Raw genomic sequence first — 25,587 nt, 5'->3', positions numbered from 1 at the left:
TCTCTATGAAGAAGGCTATGGAGGAGAGGAAGGAAACAAGCACGAGGGAGAATACAATGTACTTTAAAACCGATAAGTCCATTGAGTATGTCTTTTGTAACATCCAGGAGAGTTAGAAATGTTAGTTCTCCGGTTTATCATCTTAGGTTTTTCATTCATTTTGCATTTGATATTTATTTGTGCAAGATGCTCCGTGGGCCATTGCAGAAGATAATGTAACAAGAAGATGGTGATTTCAAGTAGAATCTCAAGAGTTTATTTGTAGGCCTTCATTGCAGAGACCCATACATTGACATGAGTGACTGCTACACGACCTGAGCACGTATCATGACATGAGTATGTGCTGTCTTTAACAAAACAACTTGTATGTACTGTGTATAAGAGCTTGTTCCTGTACAGATGTGTAAAAGCATAACGCAACCCCCTATTCCAGTCAATAAAATTTATCTATTGTGGTCTATAATGAAAGGAGTAACACGTAATTACATTTGCCATCTCTTTGCTTTTTCTGCCTTGAAGGAATTCTGCCACGCCAGCTGAAGCTGTGCAATACCTGGAGAAGGGAACGAAATCAGCCTCAATACTTTTTTGATTCTAAAATACTTGTTTTAACTATCATCAATATACCTCTAAAGTTACTTTTTTTGCTGTTGGCTAGGTTAAGCCACAACAGTCAGCCAGTTCAGAGTAGTGAGTAGCCCATGGTGCTAAAAAAGTGCTAAAAAAGTGCTTTTTGAAAACTACTTGTAATTATTAGCCAGGAAGAGTCTGTTACCTGAGTCCTGCCTGAAATCCTTTGCTAGATATAATTTGAAAGTTAACACAAGGTAGAAAAGCATATGATCCCTGCCAGGCAGCAGGCTAATAGTATTATAGGATCACTAGTGGAAAAAAGCATTCTCAGTGAGAAATTAAAATAAAATAATATTTTCTAACACCCACCAGAGGTCAGTCACATCATAGGAATAAAATAGAAGCTACCAAAATTTAAGTACTCATTGATTCTACATACGATGGAAATGGAAATTCCATTTTTGACCCAATTTAAAGTTCTATTTCTACTTGTTTTATTGTACTATTCATAGTTGGGGTAAGCGTATCCTCCTTTAATAACCTAAGTGCAGGACAAAATACAGAGCTCTGGTAAGAAAAACAACTAGCTAAATAAACTTCAGTTTATCATTCAGCGACTGAGAAAGAACAAAAAACAATTCCATAAAAATCTAAGGCACTGGTAACTATAGCTAATGCTCTAGATAAGACTGTATGATGGACGTGGGTGGCAATAAGCTAGCACATTTCATCATGATACATTTCTTGAGCTGAAAGTCGCAGAGAAGTTAGAAGAAGTAGAATTAATTGATAGTAGTGTGGTAGAGCTAGACACCTTGCATAAAGGAGTTATTATGTATGCGTAGATTAATCGAGACTCCGAGTAGTTAAAATTGTATTACTTTTCTGACTGACTAAAGTAAAACACAACATAACAGAGATTACAGTATTAAATATAATCTCAGAATCCAGAGAAAATTCCAACTTTATGCACTCAAATGTGAACAGTCCTATTTAAATAAAAGGTTTCTATCCTTAACATGTGAAAGAGTAAGTATTAAAACATTTTTCTGTTATGCATATTTAACTTTTTTTTTCTTTACTCAGCACTTCTTAGACCACATCTGTAATATTGCATCCAGGTTTGGGCCCCCAACACAAGAAAGGCATCAACAAAATGCAGTAAGTTCAGCAGAGGACCACCAGGATAAAGCCGTGAGCGACCTGGTCTGACCTCATAGCTCACCCTGCTTTGAACAAGAGGTTTGACTAGATCATCTCAGAAGGCCCCTTCTAATCTGAGTCATCCTCTTGTACTATCTTATGATCCTATGAACCTGTCCTGTGACCGACAGACCTCTTTTCCAGGAACAATCTTTAGGCAGTTCCAGTCACCCTGTCTCAAAAGAATGAAGTAGAACTAGAAAAGACAAAGAGAAAGGCAAAAAGGACAGTCACTTGAATTTATACGTTAGGTCTTGTCTAAGAAACAAGATAGGCCAGGTCTCTTCAACCTGTGAAAGGGATGGCTGAAAAGAGCTATGAAAGCATGAATGACACACAGAAATTGAATAGAAAATTACTATTTGCTACTTGTCATTAAAAAGTGAACACATGTATTACCAGATAGATGTTTTAAAAGTGGCAAATGCAGAAGCTTTTCTGCAGGACTTTAAAAGTAGAATTCAGTGTGGTGGGATGTTTTAGAGATCAGACATTTAGGGAGACAGATAAATGGCGGGGGTACATACCCATGATCTGAATGTAACATTTAGTACAAGAATCTCATAGCTGCCAAATGATATAATATCAAGAGGGAAAGAATACACTTATATTCTTTGCACCTACCTCTGCTAGAAGCTTTTGTTGGAGATGAAATATAGTGCTTGTGGGACCTTTTATATGACCGAGTCCCTAATTCATTATTGTCAAAAGACATAAAGTAAAGAAGGAAAGACTGAATGGCTTTGTTCCTTACTCTCTCTGCACCTGCTTCTTGAACTGTTGTTGGACATGGAATATAGTGCTTGGGACTTCTGGTATGACCAAGTATGATTTTTATGGTCTTCAAGAAGATCATATAGGTTAAAAGTTAGCATAGGCTTCTGAGGAAGGAAGCAAATCCAGTAAAAATTTTTGCTGGCAGGTGATGTGTGTTGAAGCTGTACACATTCTGGCTAGTAAATCATATACAAAGTGATACCCTCTCCACCTCTTCTCAGTTCCTTCTGATAAAGAAGAATCAATTAGCAAGGTTAGGAATGACATTGTAGGACAGATCTCCTCAAGCAAGAGGTTCTTTTTGCCCAGAGAACAGAGTAAGAAGACTTTTTTTCTTATTTGAGCACACATAGATACAAGCTACAGAAAGTTGATTTAGCTTTAATGAAAGAAATCAAGAGCTATCTTTGGAGCTGTAGTTCCACAACTCATGGGCTACCTCCCCGCTCTTTGCATTGCATTGATACAAACACAGTAATGGTGATGTAGTGAGTTGAATCAGGAAATTGTTCTGTCTGAAAAATAATTCAGGGAAAAACAGTTGTTTGGTAAACAAGTAATTTCCATGCTGCGGGGCACCATCCAGCTGCACAAACAACTGGAAAAAGTATAAGAGAAAAACAAGCAGATGTCTGTGACGAAAAGAGACTCGACTACAAGGTTCAAGCAAACGGTTTATTTGCACTGCACTTACAGGTTTGACTGTAAGGTCCAAGATAACGATTTCCTTGAACTGCACTTGCAGAATCAATACGCCACTATTGCAGATTTTTATGGATACAATGGAGGAATGCACTACTGCAGTTTAAAAGCAAGATATACACTATTACAATACACTATCACAGCACACAAAAGAGTCACGGAATGCACTATTGCAGCACACGAAAGAGACGACACACAAGCGCACTAGACTTAAAGCTGCTAAATAATCACTTACCCCTCCAGGCTCTCAATCCCAGGGAAGTTACCTTGGCTGGTGTCCCGATCAAGGGGGGGAAGAATCTCCTCACAGACCAGCTGTGTAGTTGGAGAAGCAGCTCCGGATTCCCAACCCAAATCATAGAGCTTTTATCCCCTGATTTACGTGACTGTGTAGGTACTATGCCTGAGGGGTCTTTGGGCGTGTGAAAGGCAGTTTCCCCTTATCGATCGTCTGATCGATCAGACAAAGATGTCTGAGTACGTAAAGTTGTGGGCTGAAGCAGAAACCTTCCAGTTTCCTTATCTCAAGCAACTGGACAATGGTGGGATTGTGACTCAGGGCATACTCTTCGTTGAGGGATTTCAAGGCTCGAATCAAGTTTTGGTTCTTTGAATAACGCAGCACCGACTCATCAGACAACTCGGGGCTGAGCGATCTACACAGCTCCCCGTGGGTCGTCTCTGCCTCAATGCAATACAAAGCTGGGTTGCTTCTACAACCCCCCCTGTGTCACCTGTGTGCTGGGCATTGCCGAGAAACTTGATTAGGATCTATGAGCCGGATGATCCATACAATGTCCAATGTCTGCGGATTAAAAGCCCCCATGATGTACCTGATGATTCTAGGCCAGTGGAGTTGGATCCAGTGGAATGCGTTTTGTGACTCGTGTTTGACTGGATTAGTCGATGTGTAATGCCATAGCCTGCAGTTCTTTTCAGTCCCTCAGCATGGAGCAGTGGTCTCTACAAACGAGGTGCAGCTACACCTAAATGGCTCAGAACGCATGTCATCTTAACATGTTTAGCTTAACGACGGCGTCGTCCGGGAGCACGAGGCCGACACTCCCTGGAGATCTTCGGAACACGTAAAATCTGCCCCCCCCCTCCCTCCCCGCGCTGGATTCTGCCCCCCTCACGGCAGCGAGGCAGGCGGCTCGCCAGCTCTGGGAAACCCGCTCTCTCCCAGCGACCGACCCGCACGAGAGCGCGGAGCCGGGGTTCGCCCCTCCGTGCCTCCCAAGTCCCGCTGCGGCGGCTGCCGCGGCCTCCCCGGGGGCCGCAGCTGCTCAGGGGGCGGCGGAGCAGCCCCGGCCCGGCGGCTCCCCGGCGGGGCTCGCGCCGCCCGCCCCGTTGCTAAGGAACGCAGCCCCCGCTCCCGCCCGCCGCCGTCTCGCGCCAATGAGCGCGCGGCGGGGGCGGGGCCGCCGGGTTGCCCTGGAGACGCGGTTGGTTTCCCTCTGCTGTCGGCGCTGCGGGCGGACAGGTGAGGGCTGGCGGCCGCCACCGGGGAGCGGGCCCCGGGCTCGGGCCGTGGAGCCTGGTGCGGGCCCGGCTGTCCCGCGGGCGGCGATTCTGTGGGGCCCGGCTCGGCTCGGCCCGGCCCCGCTCGGCCCGGCCCGGCTCGGCCCGGCTCGGCTCGGCTCGGCTCGGCCCGGCCCGGCCCGGCCCGGCCCGGCCCCGCCCCGCCCCGCCCCGCCCCGCCCGGCTCGGCCCGGCTCGGCCGCGCCGTCCTTCGCCCGCTTGCGGCCCTGGGACCTTTCGGGGCTTAGGGCGGTTGTCTGAAGTATCCAGGAGCGGGCTGACGGTATTGTTGGGGTTTTGCCTTGGTGTGGGGACTTTTCTGCTGTGTGCGTGTCTCTGTACAAACGTGCTTGTGTGGAAAAATGAGCTTAAAATGAGTGAACGCGGAGGCAGCGAGCTTTAGGAGCAGCAAATTGCGTGGAAAGAGCCTGCCCTCCGTAGGGAGGGAGAGTTTTGTGCTTGTTTATACTTCAGATGCTTTTCCCAGCTGGGACAAGTGCAGGAGAGGGGAGCAAAAACCAGCTTAGACAATTTTAAAAAATATTATTGAAGTACAAAAGGAAGCTAAGCTACAGGCTAAGCAAACAAAGCTTATGAAAACAAATACAAGACAGCAGACTCTGCAAATGGAAAAATAAGTATTTAAAGTTTTCTCTGTTAAATAAATTCCTCCGTCCTTAAGAGATGTTGCTTTACAGAGAAATGGTCGTGGGCTAGGGAGTCGGTTGTATCTCTTTAACTAATTCTGGAGTTTGTCTTTTCTATGTTAGGAGTGTAGAGCTTTCTGGTTTTATGCCTCACATGACATTTTGTCATGGCGTTATGTAGTTTCCTGCTACTCATAAGAGCATTTAGGGGGGAAGAATTCAAATAATAAATACATAGAGTAAACGATCAGATGTTCTTCAAACTTTATCAAAGTATTATTTTGCTGAAGTTATTGGCAGTAAGGCATATTTCTCATTGTTTTAAATCCAGTTGCTAACCTCTGCACTTCCTAATTTTTTTGTAGTCTCAAAATAGGAGAAATTCACTTAAGTTTGTTATTTGCAAATAAGTTCGTTCTGAGTAAAGAAATTTAATGTCCAATAAGTTCGCTCCTGATTAAAGACAGAACTGTATATGTTACTGATATATTTTAAGGTTTCTATTAGAAAACAAGAGCCTTGCACTAATCAGTGAAGCTAACTTTGCGTTATCATTATTTATGTTTTGCGTATCAGAACTGTTCAAAAGCTTTGGTTAAGACTGTAGTCATCTTTGGCTAATTGTTGTAACCCATATGGAGACGCGATGATCTAAAGAACTCGCAAAGACAATATGGAGTATGCGTGGAATAATACAAATAACGTGAAAATTTTAAAATATCTTGGGAATGTTGTTTTACTTACTCGTTTTTTGGTAACTTATTAGTTATTCTGCCTGACGAGATATCTACTCTCTTCTTCCATCTCTCTGTTTCAACAGAATTTTCATTCTGTGCATTCTATTACACGAAATCTTGGACTCAAGAGTAGCTCTGGCTATTTAAAGGACCTATAATACAATGATAAACTTGTAATTTGGTCATCTGCTATGAAGAAAATTTCCACATAGCAAGAGCAATGTAAGAAAGTCCTCGCTGAGTTTGACTAATGATCCTTTTAACTCAGTGGGGCCAGTATTTTATTTGTAACAATGGTAATAGGCGATGATAACTTAAGGAAAGCAATATTTCCTCTTCCTGCAGTCTGTGAGTCAGAGTTGATGTGGACAATAAGAGTTACATGATATCTTCACCAGGATTTGCTGAAGTAACTCACATATTTTGTTATATAAGACAAAAGATACGCAGCACAAGAGACGTAAATATCAAGAAGAGCACAAGAAGAGAGGTAAATGTTATATTAACATTTGAATTATAGCAACTGGCTATGAGAATTGACAATTCACCTGTAGTGTACAGACAGTTCAGTGACAGGGTGTCATTCAGGCTAGCAATAATTTATGCTAGCAGTTGAGCTGTACTCTGGGCACTGGAGAAGGATGGAAGCTTTGTACGGTGTTCTTTGTACGGTTCCCTGCCCATGACAGGGAGGTTGGATTAGATGATCTCTGAGGTCCCTTCCAGCCTATGCCATTCTATGATTCTATGATTCTTTTCCCTGTTCAAGTCCTATAACAAGTACACCTTGACTGAATCCGTTGGGGCCATTTATTTCTTATCCTCTTCTACCACAGGTTGGAGAATTTGGTTTTTCTGCTGTGTGTGGGATTCACTAGATTAGCAGTAAAAGCTCGTACAGTTTTCCTGACCTTTTTTTTATGTTGTTAGCAATATCATATACTAGCTCTCAAGGCAGTCTTGTCATGAAGTGTGGGAACTCGTCTCTTCCAGGTCTTTCTGTTATTTGATGATGTTTTCGTTTGTGGTGATGACCTTGACTGCACTGTTGTCTCTGCTAAAGCTCTTCCTTGGACTTTTCGTGTGGGCTACTTTGTTCAGTTTTAGGTGAGAAGCTGTATGTAAGCAAACAAGTTGATAATTAGTAATTTCTAAAATATTCATCAGCAATGAATCGTTTTATTCAGTGTCCAGTGTCTAATTTCCTATTTAACAATGAGAGATCCCTAGCTCTTGGAAGCAGTTGTTGGAGTGGAAAAGTATTAATGTCATCTTTGTTTCCTGGGCTGTTTATTATAGGTCTTATATTGGTGAAGTTAATACTGAAGTTAATACAAATCATCTCTACTTGCAGGTTTGTTTTGAGGGGTAGGGTTTATCGCGTCCCTTCAATGTATATGTTTTGAGATCTCCTATTTTGTTTCCGTTTTAGAATTGTTTGCATTTACTGGCACCACTAGACAACTTACTTTTGTCTCTTACTCAGTAGCCAGTTTCTTAATGAGTTGTAAATTGCCTAGTTTATTGATAGTTTGAACCCTAATCTCTTTGGTTTTGGCCTTCTGTATTCTTTTGTTCAATCTGGTTAAAAAATCATTTGGAGTTTTTATGCTAAAGTTGATTTCCACCCCCACCTCTCCATAGGAAATCAAGGTCTAAGAGCACTAATTAATGCTACTATTTTCTTTGTGTTAACTTCGTTTGCAAGTCATTTCCTATTGTGTGAAAATAGATGGAATGAAAAGGAAACAAGACTTCCACTTTCAAGTGTGCAGTTAGTGTTGAGAAGAGCTCTGTAATAATTTGTTACTAACCTGCAGCACGTTTTTTTTTATACTTAACCTGCTGGCTATGAACATGCATGTCATGCTTGTCATTGTATCCCATTCAGCTTTCCAGAAAAAGGAGTGCAATCTTGTTGCCGTTAGAGATTTCTTTTTTTTGGAGGTAGTTGTGGTGTATGTTTTTTCGGAGTTCTTTCTGCTTTTGTGGTTATTGGAGTAGAAGTGGTCTCTGAAGTGTCTGAACAGAACTGTTACATTGACTGCTTTCTAAAAATTCTTAGAGGAGAAAATCTCCGTGTTTTAGAACAGTATCTTGGAGACAAACTTTTGGAGTTGATCTGTTTTGCCAATAAAATCAACACAATCTTGCCTATGTCCAGCTTTAGCTAGTTTTCCAATTTTTTTCCAAATTTGGGAATTTAGTATTAGCAGATGTGTGCGAGAGTACAGTTTGTACAAAATGACATACAGCTGGATGAGGCCCTGAGCAACCTGATCTAGTTGGAGATATCCCTGTTCCTTGCAGGGGGGTTGGACTAGATGACCTTTGAAGGTCCCTTCCAGCCCTAACGATTCTATGATTCTATGATTCTATGTCGTCCACACTTTGGCTATTAAACCTCTCTTAGCTCACCAAATCCATTAACAAATACATACAGATGATGAATGGCACAGGGACATGCCCAAGATCTAAGGAATTTTAAATATTACCTTGACCTTCACAGCTAGAGAGAATGATTTCTTTTTTTTTTTTTTTTTTCCTTCTTTCAAGTTATGTTCTCTGTGAGCTTGTTTGTGCTTCAGATGCTGAAACTTTTTTCTGCTAAGAAAAGTTCTTGGTATGTTGAGTTAAATATATTGAGGAGTTGTTTTTGTTATTTCTTCTATCTGCCATAGAAATGTAATTAAATATAAATTGAATAACAAATACTATCATCTTAACATCCAAATCAGCAAAATATACTTTAAAATATATTATTATTAAAATGTTTACTTTAAAATGTGTTTGTTATCATTCCAGACAGGGATTTGCACTACTATAATCTAAACTTCTTATAATCTAACATGTTTCTGAAGAACATGTTAGAATGGAATGACTTGCAGTCTAGCTAGACATAGATAAATCCTGTGAGCATGATGTAAAATATACATGCAACATCTTTCCTGCCATATTATCTGTTTGATGACAGACTTAACAATATCTTTTCTTATTCTTACAGAAACTGAGGCACTGCAGCTTTGGGTACATCCAAATTTTATACATGTAGTGATTATGAAACTGAGACAAGCATTTCAGTATAGACATAACTTTATGAATAAGATTTTATTTTTTTTTCTGTACATACATAGTGTGCCCTTTTTGTCTTTTTTGATCAAGGAGTTTGAAAATCAGAGATATTTAACTTTCCCTTTTCTTAAGTGTCACATATATTCTTCACAGAATTTGAATGGAAGCATTTGCTAAGCCATAGTAACAGTGGTACTGTGTATATATAAACATACTCTTTTTTTTTTTCTTAAGAGATGTTAAAGTTATTTTCTTAAAAAAAAAGACTATAAAAGTTTAATTGAATTTATTTTTTGAGATCCAGTTATGGAAGATCCTTAGAAACATATGTGATCAAGTCCAATCCACTGCTATTGTTGGCAGCTAGAGCCTAATCTCCAGTATAAACTGATAAAGCTCAATCCTAAAAGTAGCTATGTTTTTGTCCTTGTACTCTTGTGGGAAGGTTGTTCTAAAGTCTCATCCTGGTGCAGATCTGGTGACGATGATGGTGTTGCACATCTGTTACTAACAGCTTATTTTAATCACTGTGAGGTGACCTGACTATCCTGTATGTTATCTTGTCCTGATAAATCTATGCAGCTTGTTGGGAAAGAGCAAATGAGGGAAAAATAAAAAGGACAACCATTTAGAGCTCTGCTTATGTTTGTACCATTAATAGCTTGGGAGGAGTAGGGAAAATCTAATTCTTGATTGACCTCATATGAGATAGGATCACTGAGACATGGGTTTGCTGTGTCATTACCATATGATTGCTTATTGCACAGCCTTACTGTAAACATCATAATTTAGGATTTACTTTAGGATATTTAGGATCATTACATGCTTCATATCCTCAATGTAAATGTTCTTAAAATACTAATTAATAAATAAAACCTGAGGCTTTTAAACTTATTTCTTTACTATAGATATTGATGTAATTAATTTACATAATGCTATACAAATTATGAAAAGAATGAATTTTTATACAGAATTTAGAAGTATTTTGTACTTGATTTTTTTGTTGTGTTTTTTGTTGTGAAGACATTGTAAAGAATTTTGTGGCTTCAAAATATGTCAAAGGAGAAAATGCAAAGTTGTAGTATGTTAATCTTTAATATATAGTCATTCAGTAGATAATTTTTAGTGCTGTGATGGGACATATTATGACATAATGTCTACCTGGATTGACAGAGAATTAATTGTGTCGTAGAATTGGGTACAGTGAATCCGGAGGCAAGCTTACTAAAATACCAGTGTCTGAGGTATAAATATAGTCAATTAATTGAAAAACATTCTTAATTTTGAAACACTTAATGCTACTAATTTATAACAAGGATACATCAAATCTGACTTTTAAAAGAAATTATACAGGCAAATGTCTAAATTCTTGTCTATATAACATTTAAGCAGAAACATAAACAGTGATTAGAAATGTATTTGAAAAAATGACTGCATGGTTGATTTGGCACAGTATATCAACTACGGATTATTAAATAATAGCAAGTTTGGTGGCAAAAGTGGAAGATCAAGATAGAGAGGTTTCTTACCTTTCTTCTGCTCTTGAAGATATTTCTTCATAACTGAAATATATTGTCAACTTCAGATATTGCCAGATAGCCTGGGAGCATAGTGTCAGCTTCTTCATTCCAACAGTATTTGGATCGTTATTTTCAAATGTGATCTTTTACTCTTTGTTTTCTAGGTAAACTATGTATGTGTGTTATATTGAGGAATATGATTTAGTGTGTAGAGACTGAGGGCGCTGTAGACTCTGTTAAGGTGTGCTGGGTTTGTGTGGAGGGGTTCTCGTGGCAAGAGAGGGGATTTGCTCCCTGTGACTTCCCTGGTTTTGGAACCAGGTCAGACCTGGTTCTGGCCACCAGATTGGACTCCCATCCCCCTTAGGGTTGAGCCAATCAATGCCTCTGCGAATTGCCCTATTTAAGTTGGGACAAAAGGAACCGGAAAAGGTGATTTGCCGAGGAGAGGGGAGGGGGGCACTGCCCCCTGCTCCCCGGCTCCTGGTCGGGGGCTGCCCGGTGCCACCCGCTGAGGATGGCAGCGGCGGAGCCACTTGGGGAACTCGAGGAGTGCCCCGCTCCCAGGGTGCCCGCTGGGCCGAGTTCACCCACAGAGGGCTGAGATCTGAGAGAAGTGGCCACACAGACACCAGGTCAGTGAAGATGGAACAGGACGAGGTGTGCCAGAGCTGAGTTTCCCCTGCAACCGGTGGCGAGATGGCAGGCGGCCCCCCTGCAGCCAGGACGGACTCAGAGGAGCAGAGACCCACTCGCAGCCTGTGGAGAAGCCCACACTGGAGAAGAGATTCCTGAGCCTGAGGATGGTCGTGGAGCATGGGATGCATGATAAGCTAGAGAGGCATCTAGAGTCTATGGGACAACCCACACCGGAGCGAGTGGCAACAGCTCCCTAAGAATCCGAGACTGTGGTAAAGTCCGCACTGGAGCAATCCGATAGGGAAGGATTGCATCCTGCAGGTAGGACTCACTCTGGAGAAGTTTGTGGATTTTCCTCATGAGTAGGAGATCCACTGGAGCAAGGGAAAAGGGTGTAAGGACTCCTCCTCCTTTAAGAAAGGAGTGGCAGTAACAACGTGGGATGAACTGACCTGTACTCCCCCATTCCCTGTGCCCCTGCACCACTGGGGAGGAGGTAGAGCTGGGAAGAAAAGGAAAGGGGGCAGGGGGGAGGTGTTGTTTTTAAGATCTGGTTTTGTTTCTTTTTATCCTCTCAAGTAACCATTAATAAATAGGATTATTTTTTTCCCAAGTCGAGTCTGTTTTGCATGGGACCATGGTCGTTGGATGATCCCTCTCTGTTCTTGTCTTGACCCTCAGGCCTTTTGTTACGTTTTTCTCCTCTCCACCAGCCTGAGGGGAGGAGTGAGCGAGTGGCTGAGTGGAGTTTAGTTGCTGGAGCAGCCTAAACCTCTACATAAGGTCACGTCTTTGTAGAGAGCAGGGTAGTAGCTTACTGTCATAATAAAAAAATATTTGCACCAAAGTATCCAGAAGTAAGATCAACTTTCATATAAAATAGAAATAAAAAATAAACATTGATTTTTTTGTTGTTGTTGTTTAGGTTTTTTTTTGTAATTCTTGACCTTTGCAGTACTGATCTTTAATCACACTTTGTATCATTCTTATCCTAAACCATCACAATTTACAACATCACTTGCATTGTATCCTTCTGAATGTTTTAGGTTTTTTGTATTTATGCCTAGCCAATCAAACTTTGGAGCCAAGTATTCAGCTGTTTTATCTGTGGTACTGGAGGTAGTAACCTCCACTAACTGTCACTATTCTCAAATTGCATCTCCTTCCTTATTATCATGTGAGGCAGAATCATTAAAAGAAGTTGGCAAAACCCAATTACTATCTTATTCCTGCTGTATTGTATCTTAGAGGAAATTTCATAGCGTATGGGCTTTCTGTCCTGCCTAATGTTCACACCTATGGTAACTGAAGGTTGCAATCGTCAATAAAGTAAGTCTTCACTTGGAATTAAATCCTCTCCGACTTGAAGCTAGAGGACTTTTCTGATTCTGAAATCACATTGAACTGTTGAATATTTAACTTTTTTTTAAAATACTTTGATTTAGGAATCCAAATAAGGATTAAAGAACCTTGTATTGGTGGCTGGATTGATCCATTGTCACTTCAGACAGTGTTCTTCAGACAATAGTTCTGTGAATGTGTACAATTTCTGTTATCCTTGACAGCTGATGCTCATGAACTTAAGAAGAAATTTCCTCTGCAATCTCAGTATGTCTGAGACTATACTTGTTACCTACTGGGAAAGCTGGAAAAAAAAAAAAAAGCCTAAAGTATAGACCTTTTTTCCCCAATATCAACACCTTATGTGAAGGATTCCAAAAATTATGCTGTCACTGTATGCTACAGTGACAGATAGCTGCTTGTGACAGCAGATCCTAGAATTGTGCTGGCTACAGGCATTACAACCCTCACAGGATTCGCTTGTATGTATAAGTACTTATATGTATATAAGTAATGCCTTATATGAAGAACATTACCTCCTGTACTCATCCATCTCCTTCATCCGCATAGTTTGTACTCTTCCTCCTGACTCAGCAAGCTGCTTTGAATCCCTATAACTCGTGGTTTCAGAGCTCACAGTTGTGGAATCCAGTGTCTCTGCCATTTATACAGCTCTCTGCTGGAGGGTTACATCCAGGTATCTTTTGGTATAGCCTTGAGCTCCCCAGTCACTCCTCATCTCCACAGTGTAGCTTTCACCTCATGAACCATCTTTTCTTCCACTTCTCTCTGTCCTCCCTGCTTAAACTCACTTGGGGTTGTGAAATTGAGAAATGGTCTTTTAGAAGAACATTTTCTGTGTTCTCCTCACAAGTTTTCATTACACTGTTGGGATGGAGGGCACCAGAGACTCAGTGAGCAGAGGAGGTTTTCAGAACCTGTGGCTGGGTGAATGTTGTTAGATTCTAAAAGGTAATATTGCCACCAGCAGCTGCTTCCCACTGCTGAGTGTTATACTGTTAGAAGATAAAATTTGCCTTAGATGTTCAAACTGGGAGTGTTTCTAGATCAGAATGCCAGCATAGTGACCTCTTGCAAGCTTACAAGACTCTGTGACCTGATGATGTGGCATCAAGAGTGCTGCTCCTCTGCATCTTCCATTCCATCAATGCACAGGCTCTAACTGGCCTAACCAGCCCAAAACTTTTGCTCTATAATGTCCTTCTTTACCCTCTTTCCACCCGTGCCAGGAGTTCAACTGTGTTCAAGGTGAGCTCTGCTATGGTGCAGCTGTCTAACCTTGGGTCAGACTGTGTGAAAACAGCAAAGTCAGGAGAAAGATCTACGAGAAACCTTGTTTGGGGCATCCATCCTTGCACCTCTGCCCCCTGATGCTAGAGCTGCATTGGAGCTCAGGCCTTGGTCTTTGCCTGAACTATGCCAGGGCCTCACTGTTCCTGGCCTTAATGCGTTGCTGCTCCTGACCTTGCTTTGCTGAATTCCTGTCTTGATCTCAGATTTGCTTTGGCACTGTGAACTTCTCTGGTGGTCACTGGACTATCAGCTGCACCTGGTTACCATTTCTGGACCTGTTCTGCTGCTCTTGAGTACTGGACTGTGGCACTGACCAGCGAGGTCACCCCCTGCCTGATTTGCAGTCACCTTTGGCTCCTGACTTCCATACTTTGCAAAGTAGCCTACTCATGCTGCTCCGCGTACCGCAGGCAGATAAAAGCCTTACTCCTACTGGAAAGTCTCTCTCAGAGTCCAGACTAAAAGAAAAGGAATAAAGACTGCACAGTTATGTGAAGAGGAGAGAACAGAGGCCATGGTCCTGTCTTGTCCAGCTGCCTCTGTGGGGTTGTAGAAGTTGACTTTCTCCTGAGCATGATCGCTCATTCATAGCCCTGAGACACAACCTCATTGTGACAGTGGGACTTGGTGAGGGCTTTGAACAGCCTGGACAATGCACTTGAATATGTGCTAATATGGCTGTGGGTGCACGAGGTGCTAAGCACTGTGAAATGACCCAGAACAGCATTAAATCTAGAATGCTATTTTTGTATGCTTTTACTTAGCTTATTTTGTCTATTTCACTTGCCTTTTAAAATGCACATGGCAATGTAAAAATGCTTAAGTGCTGAGCCTGGCAAGATATCTTAGGTTTCTCTAAAGTATGTTGTTATAATTTTATGTATTTCTCTAGAAGCCTTATATTACAGCATTGAGAGCAACTGACGTTATCTACTTGTGCAATGCATTTGACACTGTCCCACACAATGTCTCTAAATTGGAGAGACATAGATTGCAGATGGACCACTTGGTGGATAAGGAATTGGCTGGATGGTCACACTCAGATCTGCAGTCAACAACTCGACGTCTGAGTGGAGACAAGTGATGAGTGGCATTTCTCAAGGGTTGGTACTGGGACTGGTGCTGTTTAATATCTTTATTGGCAACATGGACAGTGGGATTGAGTGCACCCTCTCCAAGTCTGCTGATGAAACTAAGCTGTGTGGTGTGGTCGACACGCTGGAGGGAAGGGATGCCATCCAGAGGGACCTTGACAGGCTGGAGAGGTGGGCCCATGAGAACTTCATGAAGTTCAACAAGGCCAAGTGCAAAGTCCTGCACATGGATCGAGGAAATCCCAAGCACAAGTACAGGCTGGGCAGAGAATGGATTGAGAGCAGCCCTGAGGAGAAGGACTTGGAAGTGCTGGTGGATGAGAAGCTCAACATGAGCTGACAATGTGCACTTGCCACCCAGAAAGCCAACCGTATCCTGGGCTGCATCAAAAGAAGCGTGGCCAGCAGGTTGAGGAAGGTGATTCTGCTCCTCTACTTTGCTCTTGTAAAACTCCACCTGGAGTATTGCATTCAGCTCTGGGGCCCCAGTATAAGAAGGACATGGAGCTGCTAGAGTGGGTCCAGAGGTGATGGGTCCACAAAGATGACCCGAGGGCTGGAGCTCCTCTCCTATGAAGACAGGCTGAGAGAGTTGAGAAGACAGCCTGGAGAAGCAAAAGCTCCCAGGAGACCTTACAGCAGCCTTCTAGTACCTAAAGGGGGCCTACAAGAAAGATGGAGAGGGACTTTTTACAAGCGTGTGTAGTGATAATACAAAGGGTAATGGTTTTAAAGCGAAAGAAGGTAGATTTAGATTAAATCTAAGAAGGAAATTCTTCACTCTCAAGGTGGTGAGGCATTGAAACAGGTTGCCCAGAGGAGTTGTGGATGCCCCATCCCTGGAGGTGTTCCAGGCCAGGTTGGATGTGACTTTGAGCAACCCTAATGGAGGGTTTCCCTGCCCATGGCAGGGGGGTTGGAACTAGACGATCTTTAAGGTGCCTTCCATCCTAAACCATTCTATGATTCTATGATAGCTATTGCAATTTCCATCTCAAATGATGAGAAGTTAATGTTTATGAGTGCTAAATAGTAAAAGACTTTTTTGACTTGCAACATGTATTGATAGTATTTGTCTTGTCATATCATATATTTACATATTAGTTATTATAAATCACAGAATCACAGAACGTTAGGGATTGGAAGGGACCTCAAAGGATCATCTAGTCCAATCCCCCCTGCAGGAGCAGGACCACCTAGATCAGATCACACAAGAATGCGTCCAGGCGGGTTTTGAACATCTCCAGAGAAGGAGACTCCACAACCTCTCTGGGCAGCCTGTTCCAGTGTTCTGTTACCCTTACTGGGAAGAAGTTCTTCCTCATGTTTAAGTGGAACCTCCTATGTTCCAGCTTATATCCATTTACCCTTGTCCTATCATTGGATGCCACTGAGAAGAGCCTGGCTCCATCCTAATGACAGTCACCCTTTACATATTTATGAACATTAATGAGGTCCCCCCTCAGTCTCCTCTTCTGCAAGCTAAAGAGACCCAGCTCCCTCAGCCTTTCCTCGTAAGGGAGATGCTCCACTCCCTTAATCATCTTTGTGGCCCAGTGGGGGACTCTTTCAAGCAGTTCCTTGTCCTTCTTAAACTGAGGAGCCCAGAACTGGACACAATATTCGAGATGCGGCCTCACCAGGGCAGAGAAGAGGGGGAGGAGAACCTCTCTCGACCTACTAACCACACCCCTTCTAATACTGCCCAGGATGCCATTGGCCTTCTTGGCCACAAGGGCACATTGGTGGCTCATGGTCATCCTGCTGTCCACCAGGACCCCGGGGTCCCTTTTCCCTGTGCTGTTCCCCAACAGTTCAGTCTCCAACTTGTACTGGTACATGGGGTTGTTCTTACCCAGATGCAAGATTCTACACTTGCCCTTGTTGTATTTCATTAAATTTCTCCCCGCCCAACTCTCCAGCCTGTCCAGGTCTCTCTGAATGGCAGCACAGCCTTCAGGTGTGTCAGCCACTCCTCCCAGTTTAGTGTCATCAGCAAACTTGCTGACCGTGCACTCTATTCCCTCATTCAAATCATCGATGAATGTGTTGAACAATACAGGTCCCAGTACCTGTGGATACTAAAAAGCTAGAAGCAGAGAAATTTTCCAGCTGCTGCAGTGTCCTGAGAAAGTTCCTTTTCCTACGCAGGCTAGCTGAGAAACAGTTTGAGGTTTTTGTAAACTAAGACCTTGTCTTGCACCTGTAGCTTGTTATGCAGTCTTGTTTATGTTACACTGGGAAAGTTGTTTTGAAATGGGTGTCGTAGCATTCAGCCAATCACTCTGGGAGGTGGATGGTCAAGTGACCAATAATCTTGGCCATTCTTGCGAACCATGTTATATATACGGATTAGTAATTAATTAAAGAATTGGCATTTTGGTATCTTCTCCTGGACCTGAATTCTGTGTCGTTCTCTCCATCCCCAGCACGACAGCGACAAGTACTGACCCTTGAGGGACTCCACTGGATACAGGCCTCCAACTGGACTCTGTCCCATTGACCACTACTCTCTGGCTTCTATCCTTCAGCCGGTTCACAATCCACCTCACTATCCGATCATCCAGACCACGCTTCCTCAGTTTAGCTGTGAGGATGCTGTGGGAGACTGTGTCAAATGCTTTACTGAAGTCAAGATAGACCACATCTACTGCTCTACCATCATCCACCCACTGGGTGATGTCCTCATAAAAGGCTATCAGGTTTGTCAAGCACAACTTCCCCTTAGTGAAGCCATGTTGACTGCCCCTAATGACCCTCTTATCCTTGATATGCCTAGAGACAGCACCAAGGATAAGTTGTTCCATTATCTTTCCAGGGATGGAGGTGAGGCTGACCAGTCTATAGTTACCTGGGTCTTCCTTATTGCCCTTTTTGAAGACCAGAGTGACATTTGCTTTCCTCCAGTCCTCAGGCACCTCTCCCGTTCCCCATGATTTAGCAAAGAATGTGTAACAACTTTAGTTTTTGAAATGTAGTTACTTTACCAGAATTGTTCCCTCTAGGAGTTGTCCTGACCCTGAAAAGTTTAAAATGATTCTGCCACTTGCTTAAATGAGAGTACATCATTTCAAAGGGAGGATTGTGAAATGTCTGCAGCATAGGCTTGATCATATTTCAAGTTGGAAGGGAGCCATAAGGATCATTGAGTCTAACTCTGCTCCTTCCAGGACTACATAAATCTAAACCATATGACTAAGAGTGTTGTCCAGATGCTCCTCGAACTCTGACAGGCTTGGTGCTGTGACCACTTCCCTGGGGAGCCTGTTCCAGTGACAGACCGTCCTCTCAGTGAAGAACCTTTTCTGAAAGTCCAACCTGACCTTCCCCTGACACAGCTTTGTTCCATTTGCTTGTGTCAACTCAAGACTTAATCAATTGTTTCTGCAAGAAATGAATAGGATCTGCTTTATCTTTTTATTCCCTCTGGAACATTGCAAATACATTTATTGGGCGATAATCTATTGCAAGGCTGTATACACCTTAAAGATGTCTGTTTTGGTCTGATCTATTAAAATTCCTTATTGATATTCAATACTTGAACAAATTTTTATTTTTTTTTTTTTACTTTGACATCATAGTACATTTTGTTGTCTTTAAAAGTGAGAACAAAGAACACTTAACAAGATGTACCACTGAGCTTAAGTGCATACTGAGTTATTTATAAAACATTTCATAAGGTTAACCTTAATTACAAAAAGTTAAGGGATGGAATACTTTGAGATTTTTTTTGTATTTTTATTGTAATATTTAGTACATAGATTTTCATTTATCCTCTACTGGAGTATTATTATACCTATAGTATAGTAGTTTTTCCAGCAGTTGGGAGATGAACGATGGAATAGGCAAACAAATACAATGTACCCATGATGCATTCGCAGCTGCTAGTCTGTCTTGTCTTTATTTTTCAAGTATACTTTAGCACAAGGTTTTTTACTTTATTTACAGGTGATCGTAACAGATTGGTTTTAGCATTTGAAGTTCCCATCCACTATTCTGTTGTTGTGGTTTAGGCCACTCCGGCAACTAAACTCCACACAGCCGCTCGCTCACCCTCCCCCACTCCCCAGGGATGAGGAAGAGAATTAAAGGGGAAAAGGGAAAGAGATGGGTTGAGATAAGAACAATTTAAGACTACTACTACTAATATATGAATATATATATATTTACAATGATAAATATATACTGAGTGATGTACGGTGTTATTGCTCACCACCCCTTGGCCAAGGCCCGTCTCATCCTGAACTAACGATCCTGAAACAGATAAGTCTGGACACTGCAATCCCGGACGAACGCGAGAGGTCTGAAAATAGAGCAAGAGAGCGAGAGCATTCCAAGAGTCCGAGAGTGACAGTCCCAGAAGAGCAAAGGCCCTTCTTTCCAGCTGTCCCTCACTTTTGTACTGGGCATGACACTGCATGATATGGAATACTAATTGGCCAGTTTGCCCCTCAATCCTAAGTCTAAATTCAAATCGTAAGGGAGTTGTGGTCACTTTGTCCCAGTCATGCTCCCCTCTATCCTGTTGTGCTTCCTGCACACTGGCAAGAACACGGCAGCTGAAAAGTCCTTGAGACCTCAGTGCCAACTACAAACATCAGTGCGCTGTCAGCGTTCTTCTCAGAGTCTCAGACTAAAACCAAAACACAGAGCTCTTCTTGCTGCTAAAAAGAAGAGCTAACTCTGTCCCAGCTGAAATCAGGACATCTGTGAAGATTTTAATTATGTCTGTACCTTTGAGCTGAAGATATCACCAGTTTATTCAAAGGATAATAAATTCAAAACAGTATCCATATTCATTTAGCCCATGCTTCCCTGATGATCCTGAAACTAAATATGAACAACAGTGTTAGTCTCTCTTGAGAAGCTCATTGTTCTAATAGGTTGATGTTGAGACTAGAAAATTCAGTTCATATACATTGTGGAGCAGCAATAGGTGTAAAACAAACAAGTTTGTTACTGTTGAACTACACCTAATACTTTGCTCAAGTTTCTGAAAGATACTATGTGCCCTTGTAAAGAGCCAGAGCAGCGTGAAAGCAAAGGCTTTCCTAAATGCACTAGTATTAATTTATTTGTAAACAGTAACAAGCAGTAATAGTGTGAATGTGATTTGTTTAGCAAATTGTGAAATTTCTGTTCATAGGAGTGGTATATCAATAACATTTTTATCATTTAGTCATAGACCATGGGTATGGTCAGGCGTTTCTTCTGCCTTATGAATAAAGGTGTCTGAATTAAACTGTATGGGAAATATAGGATTATGAAACCATGCAATTCTGTGCAGTTTGAATTGTTTATGTTTGAGTCGAAGTCTCAAAGAACAAGTAATCTGAAAAATTTCAGCAGTATGGTGGCAAGTTCCTCTGTATGTTCTTGTATATGTATACATTTATCTGGAGGACTGTATAATCACACACAAAAAGAGTCTGCTAATCTGGGAATGCTACTTCCCATAAATAAAGTGGGTGACTTGATTTAAATTTTTGTTATTTTATGTGTGGTTTGTTGTTGTTTTTTTTGTTTTTTTTCCCCCTGGATTTCATAATTTCTGAGTAGGAGGTTGGAAAGTGAAAATATCGCTGCTTTTCTTTATTTTCTTGTTGTGTATCTGAGAATGTAGCTTACTTTTACAAAGCTTTAATGGAAACTACATGTGTGAGAGTAGGGCTGGTAATGACACTGAATTGCTCTTTGGAAATGGTAAGCCATGTTGGCCACTAGCTCCAGGTTAATATCTGGTACTTCCAGCTGTTCTTTTCCTACTTCGCTTTGTTTATTTCTTCATCGAACAATTGACTTGACAGTCTAGCTTTTGCATTCATTATATTATGAATTTTGAGAAACAGCTCCTCAATCCAGTACAGAAAGGCAGAGGTTGTCTGGGTTGTATATTTCTTAAGAAACTGGAGGGTTTTAGGTCTCCATAATCTCTGTTGAGGATTTGATAGTTGTTGCAGCCATGCAGTCAGGATGATTTGTGTGATAATGTCTCCTAAACAGCACAGCTGACGAAGTGTGCTGCTGCAGTACTGAATTGCCGTGTGAGCAATACAGATTTTATTCCTCTTATTACCTCTTGTTTTCATTGGTATAATGCATTGTGAAATCTGATGGGAAACTTGAGAGCGTACTAGAAAAGGACAACTAGCTGCAGAAGGAATAAATACAGTCAGATATGTGAAACTCTCCCGAGGGAGACAAAAGAAGCAGATACATTCCAATGAATTACTGAAAATTAGGCTTTTTAAATTTTCCAGCTAGTGCTGATGGCTGTAGCTGAGCCCTTCAGGCTCTGCTGGCTGTGAACAATGAAGATGCAGATTTCATTTTTTCTTTCTTTTTTTCCTTTTTTTTTTTTTTAGATGTTGAACATAAGATGTTCAGCACTTGCGAAAATCATGGCCCCTCCTACTGTGCCAGTTCAAACCACTCCCTACTTAACCAAAACATACCACTCCCCATGATTCTGAAGGTATTTTGCATTTCAATACAAGCTTTTGTGCACTGAACCACATTTCTAATAGATAGTGCATCTTGAAAAAGGGAAAATAATTTTTTAGGAGACAAATAAGAATGACTCAAACAGCAGCTCATTTTCAGAGCTCAGAAGCACTGTAAAATTGAGCTAGAAGTGCTAACCTGCTTTAATTTAAAATACTGAAACATATAATCTAGTAATTGTTTTAGTGTTGATTTCTGTTTTCCAGTTCAGAATCCAAAACATATGGCATTTAATTTGCTACTAAAGTATTTCAGATGATATATTTATGAATGTAAAGCTTATTATTGTAGAATCATATCACAGAATTCAGATCTAATCTTTGGGCAGCTTGTAGTTTTGAGTAAATTTGTAGCATAGGACTCATTGTACTTACATGTGTTCAGGTTCTGTATTTTTTACTTCAACTGTGCCTCCTGTCATGGCTTGGATGACTTATATTTCCCACTGGTTTGATGAAGATGATTGGTATGAAGGACAACAACGAGTAAGAATTATTTAAATTAATATGTTCTCTTTTACTTCCTTTATATTTTTCTTCTTTAAGCTCCTGTTTGTTACATTACTAGTACCAAAAGTAATATTCCCATAGTGGTACTGAGAAGGGATTTTTAGTAGTTTTAATGAGGTCTTGAATCATAGATAAGTACCTCTAAAATGAGTTTTTTGAAAATTAATGTTGCTAGCTGGATAAAAGATATTGGAAGTTTGGCCACCTATTTGCATTTTTTAGGTTGCATAATTTAATGAGTAGTAATTCTTTAGTAGGTAATGAGACAGAAATCAAGCAGTTGATTTTATTGTATTAGGAGGAATTAATATACTGTGCGTGGAGTAAACTAAAATAATTATAAGCAGTAATTGAGTAAAACAAAAATATTTGGGAGATGGAAATGACCCTAGGTGAATTTAATAAGTTGTACCTTGGAGATCTGTATATTTTTATTAATATTTTTCCAAGGAGGAGGAGTTGTTACTATAGCAACATTTGTAGGATATCTTGGATTTTAAAAAAATATTTATTAACTGCATGCCTTGGGCAAGCTTGATCTGCTGCTGCTGTCATAGATGTATGGTGGGAGGTGAATGCAAGTTATATTTCTTTCACTGTTTCAAACTCCTTTATGTAACGATATATTTCTGTAATTTCTATTTTTCGTTTTGATAGTATATTCTCAGCTATTGAGTCAGAGTGCAGGAGATGCTACTGAAACATAAGGGCCAGCAGCTGCTTTGATTGTATTATTGTGTATTATTTGTAATGCCAGTTATGCCCGTAAGTATTAAAAACGAGAACATTTTAATACTTTTCCACTGTTCTCATTTTACATGTCGCTCATGATATGAATACTTCAGATGTGGAGTTATCTTTTAGTAGCTGCTTATCAGGGATTCAGGTGTGAGATGTGTCAAGAGGTAACTTCATCTGAATTCAGAAGTATCTTCTTGGCAATTTGCCAGCAGAAAAGCAATCTTCTGGTGATTGTGGTAGCTCTGGGTTGGAAGATGAGAACAAAATTTTTACAGAGGTTCTTAGATATTTTGTATCAAGATCAGATATGGTTATATGTATTTCTTTGTAGTGCTTACAGTATCTGAATATCCATTTGACTAATCAATACTCTATAGATGATAGTTTTGTTATTACTGCTCAATATGATATCTCGGATTGATTAGGTACTTAGTTCAACATTGCCAGTGACATATTGTTAGAAATACCAGCATTTCTCCGTGCTCTGTTTCAAACCCTGGTATTGCTCTTTAGATTATCCTGTTAAAGTTGCACAGTAAAGAATATTCTAGTTAAGCTGTACAAGTAGTGTGGTCAAGACAGTTAGAACCACTTCTTTATAAGACCCAAGTTATGATTTTTTAGTGTTAAATTGTTGGCCTTAGGTTTTCTAAGCAGGTTATCTATCTTGGATTAATGTATTTGTTTTTAATTTCAAATAAGTGTTTGTTTCTGTAAAACACAGCCTCAGGCTGTGATTTCAAATCCAAACTTTTCCCAAGCTTCAGCGAGAGGTCCACAACTTCTTCCCTTGTAAAGCCAGAGATACTGAAGTTAAATCAAGTCTAGTAGTAATTTGTCTCTGAGTATATTATTTATTATTCAGAATCTTGATGAAATTCAAAGCCTTGTCCAAGGCACTCTCTTTTTGCCTCTGGTTAATCTTCTGATTCTTCAGGAGCCACAGATGGTCTGTGTGCCATGGATTGTATACAAAAGTAGAAAAAACTTTTCTAATTTTTGCAGAGAAGCATACTGCTGTACTGCTCCAGTAGTAAACTACCAGCCAACCTGACAGTTTAACAAGCAGTAGACTACCTAGGTTGATTCCTGCTTGGAAGTATGAAGGGGTTAACTTTTGTTTGGAGCAGTACACACATAAACCTACATAATTATTCTCCATTATTCTACATTGTGACTGTCGTGATTAACGTAGTTAGTCTTTGCTCATCTTTCACCCAGAAGCGGTTGCTTCAAGCAGTGTGTGTACAGTCTCAATAAGACTATTTATAGGCCTGCATTAGTAATTGTGGTCTGATTGTCTACGTTATGAACTGAAAATTCTTCAGCCTTTTGAGGTACTCCATGCAAAGTAGGAATGATTTTCTTTTAAAGGGAGTAGCTCAACTGATTTTGAGCTATCTGGTTCTTAAGAACTTAAAACTGAAATATGACACTGCCATCTATTTCTTTGCTTCTAACCTTTTTTTCCCCTATGGATTTATTAAAATCCATGAAAGCTGATCTTTGAAAATATACATGTTGTCAAAGTTTTCATAGTGTAAGATTTCTTCTTATCTTCTGATGTACTTATTTTTAATTTTGAGATTCCCCAGATTCATAAAATCATAGATATAAATGCATTTAAATGTAACAGCATAGAATAGAATTTAGAAAATACATTAACTTCTTAAATGTTCCTTCCAGAAACATTAAACTTTTTGGAAATTTTGTTGCTCTGTTGAGTCTTAGTAAATTTACTTTGGCTTTTAAGTTGCATATATAACAGAATATTTCTAATTATCCTTTATTTCATGGGTCTGGACATAATAATCAGAATTTAATTTCTTAACATGTCTATAATGTGCTTGTTTTTTTCCAGCCCCATTGGAAGAGGGCTAGTACTAATCATGCTTATGTTCTTACATAAGACTCAGTGCTATCGAGGCAGGCACAGTCAGGAAGAAGTTGATTTCCACAGCGTCTTGCAGACACACAGGGATTTCTTGGTAGGTTTGAAGACCTTCGTGTTTTTAACACGATAAATTCATTGTCCATTTTCTGGTACTTCAAATTGGTACCATTGGATAGGGTAATGAATTTGAACAGGTCACGTTTTCATCTCCAATGGATTTTCCCACAAAGACGGGTAAATATACCCAGTGTCTTTAAGCAGACATCACTTTTATATTACTAAAGAAGATCTTTAATTATTACATTGCTGTTGACATATTGACAAAAATACTGGTACCTGGGGACAATAGTCTGGATGAGATGTAACGTTTTTATACGTTTTTATACATCAAACATACAGGAGTGACAGCAAGCTTTTCACATAAGAAAACATACAAACTTAATTGGAAGACAGTGATGATAAAATGAACAGAAGCAGAGGACACTAACACTTTAGAGCATATAGTGGTTTAGAAACTAGGTTTTTTTTACAGAAACGTATTGATTAACATAAGGATACTGTATATTCACTTTTGTGTGCATGCCATATTGTATATGTACTCATTTGGACAGGTCGTACACCGTATGGACCACAATCGCTAACAATATGAACGTATGTGATCAGTTGTGCTTCATGGTTATAAATTCACGAGTACTTACAACATCCAAACACATCTCCTGATAATTAAAGGATGCTAAGTGATGGTTTTAAAGAGCTGTTAGTATTCTGTAAATGTCATTGTAGTATAATCGGAAAATGC

The 25,587-nt window shown here is 40.6% G+C and overlaps 1 protein-coding gene across 2 annotated transcripts in view; it reads left to right on the top strand.

The window, feature by feature from the left end:
* Positions 1-22,018: 22,018 nt before the first annotated feature.
* The window catches only part of WDR17 (WD repeat domain 17), a 47,812-nt gene continuing 44,243 nt past the window's right edge, over positions 22,019-25,587 (top strand). The window contains exon 1 of one of the 2 annotated variants that reach the window (XM_086611555.1): positions 22,019-22,129. In XM_086611555.1, coding sequence (XP_086467681.1) covers positions 22,019-22,129 — 111 coding nt within the window. The remainder of the gene's footprint in view (positions 22,130-25,587) is intronic. The other variant, XM_086611556.1, reaches the window with a different exon arrangement.

Source organism: Tauraco erythrolophus, chromosome 5 (genome assembly GCF_009769465.1).
Source record: "Tauraco erythrolophus isolate bTauEry1 chromosome 5, bTauEry1.pri, whole genome shotgun sequence".
Classification (NCBI taxonomy): Eukaryota; Metazoa; Chordata; class Aves; order Musophagiformes; family Musophagidae; genus Tauraco; species Tauraco erythrolophus.
The sequence above is the reverse complement of the archived record's forward strand: the minus strand, read 5'-3'. Positions and strand labels throughout refer to the sequence as shown.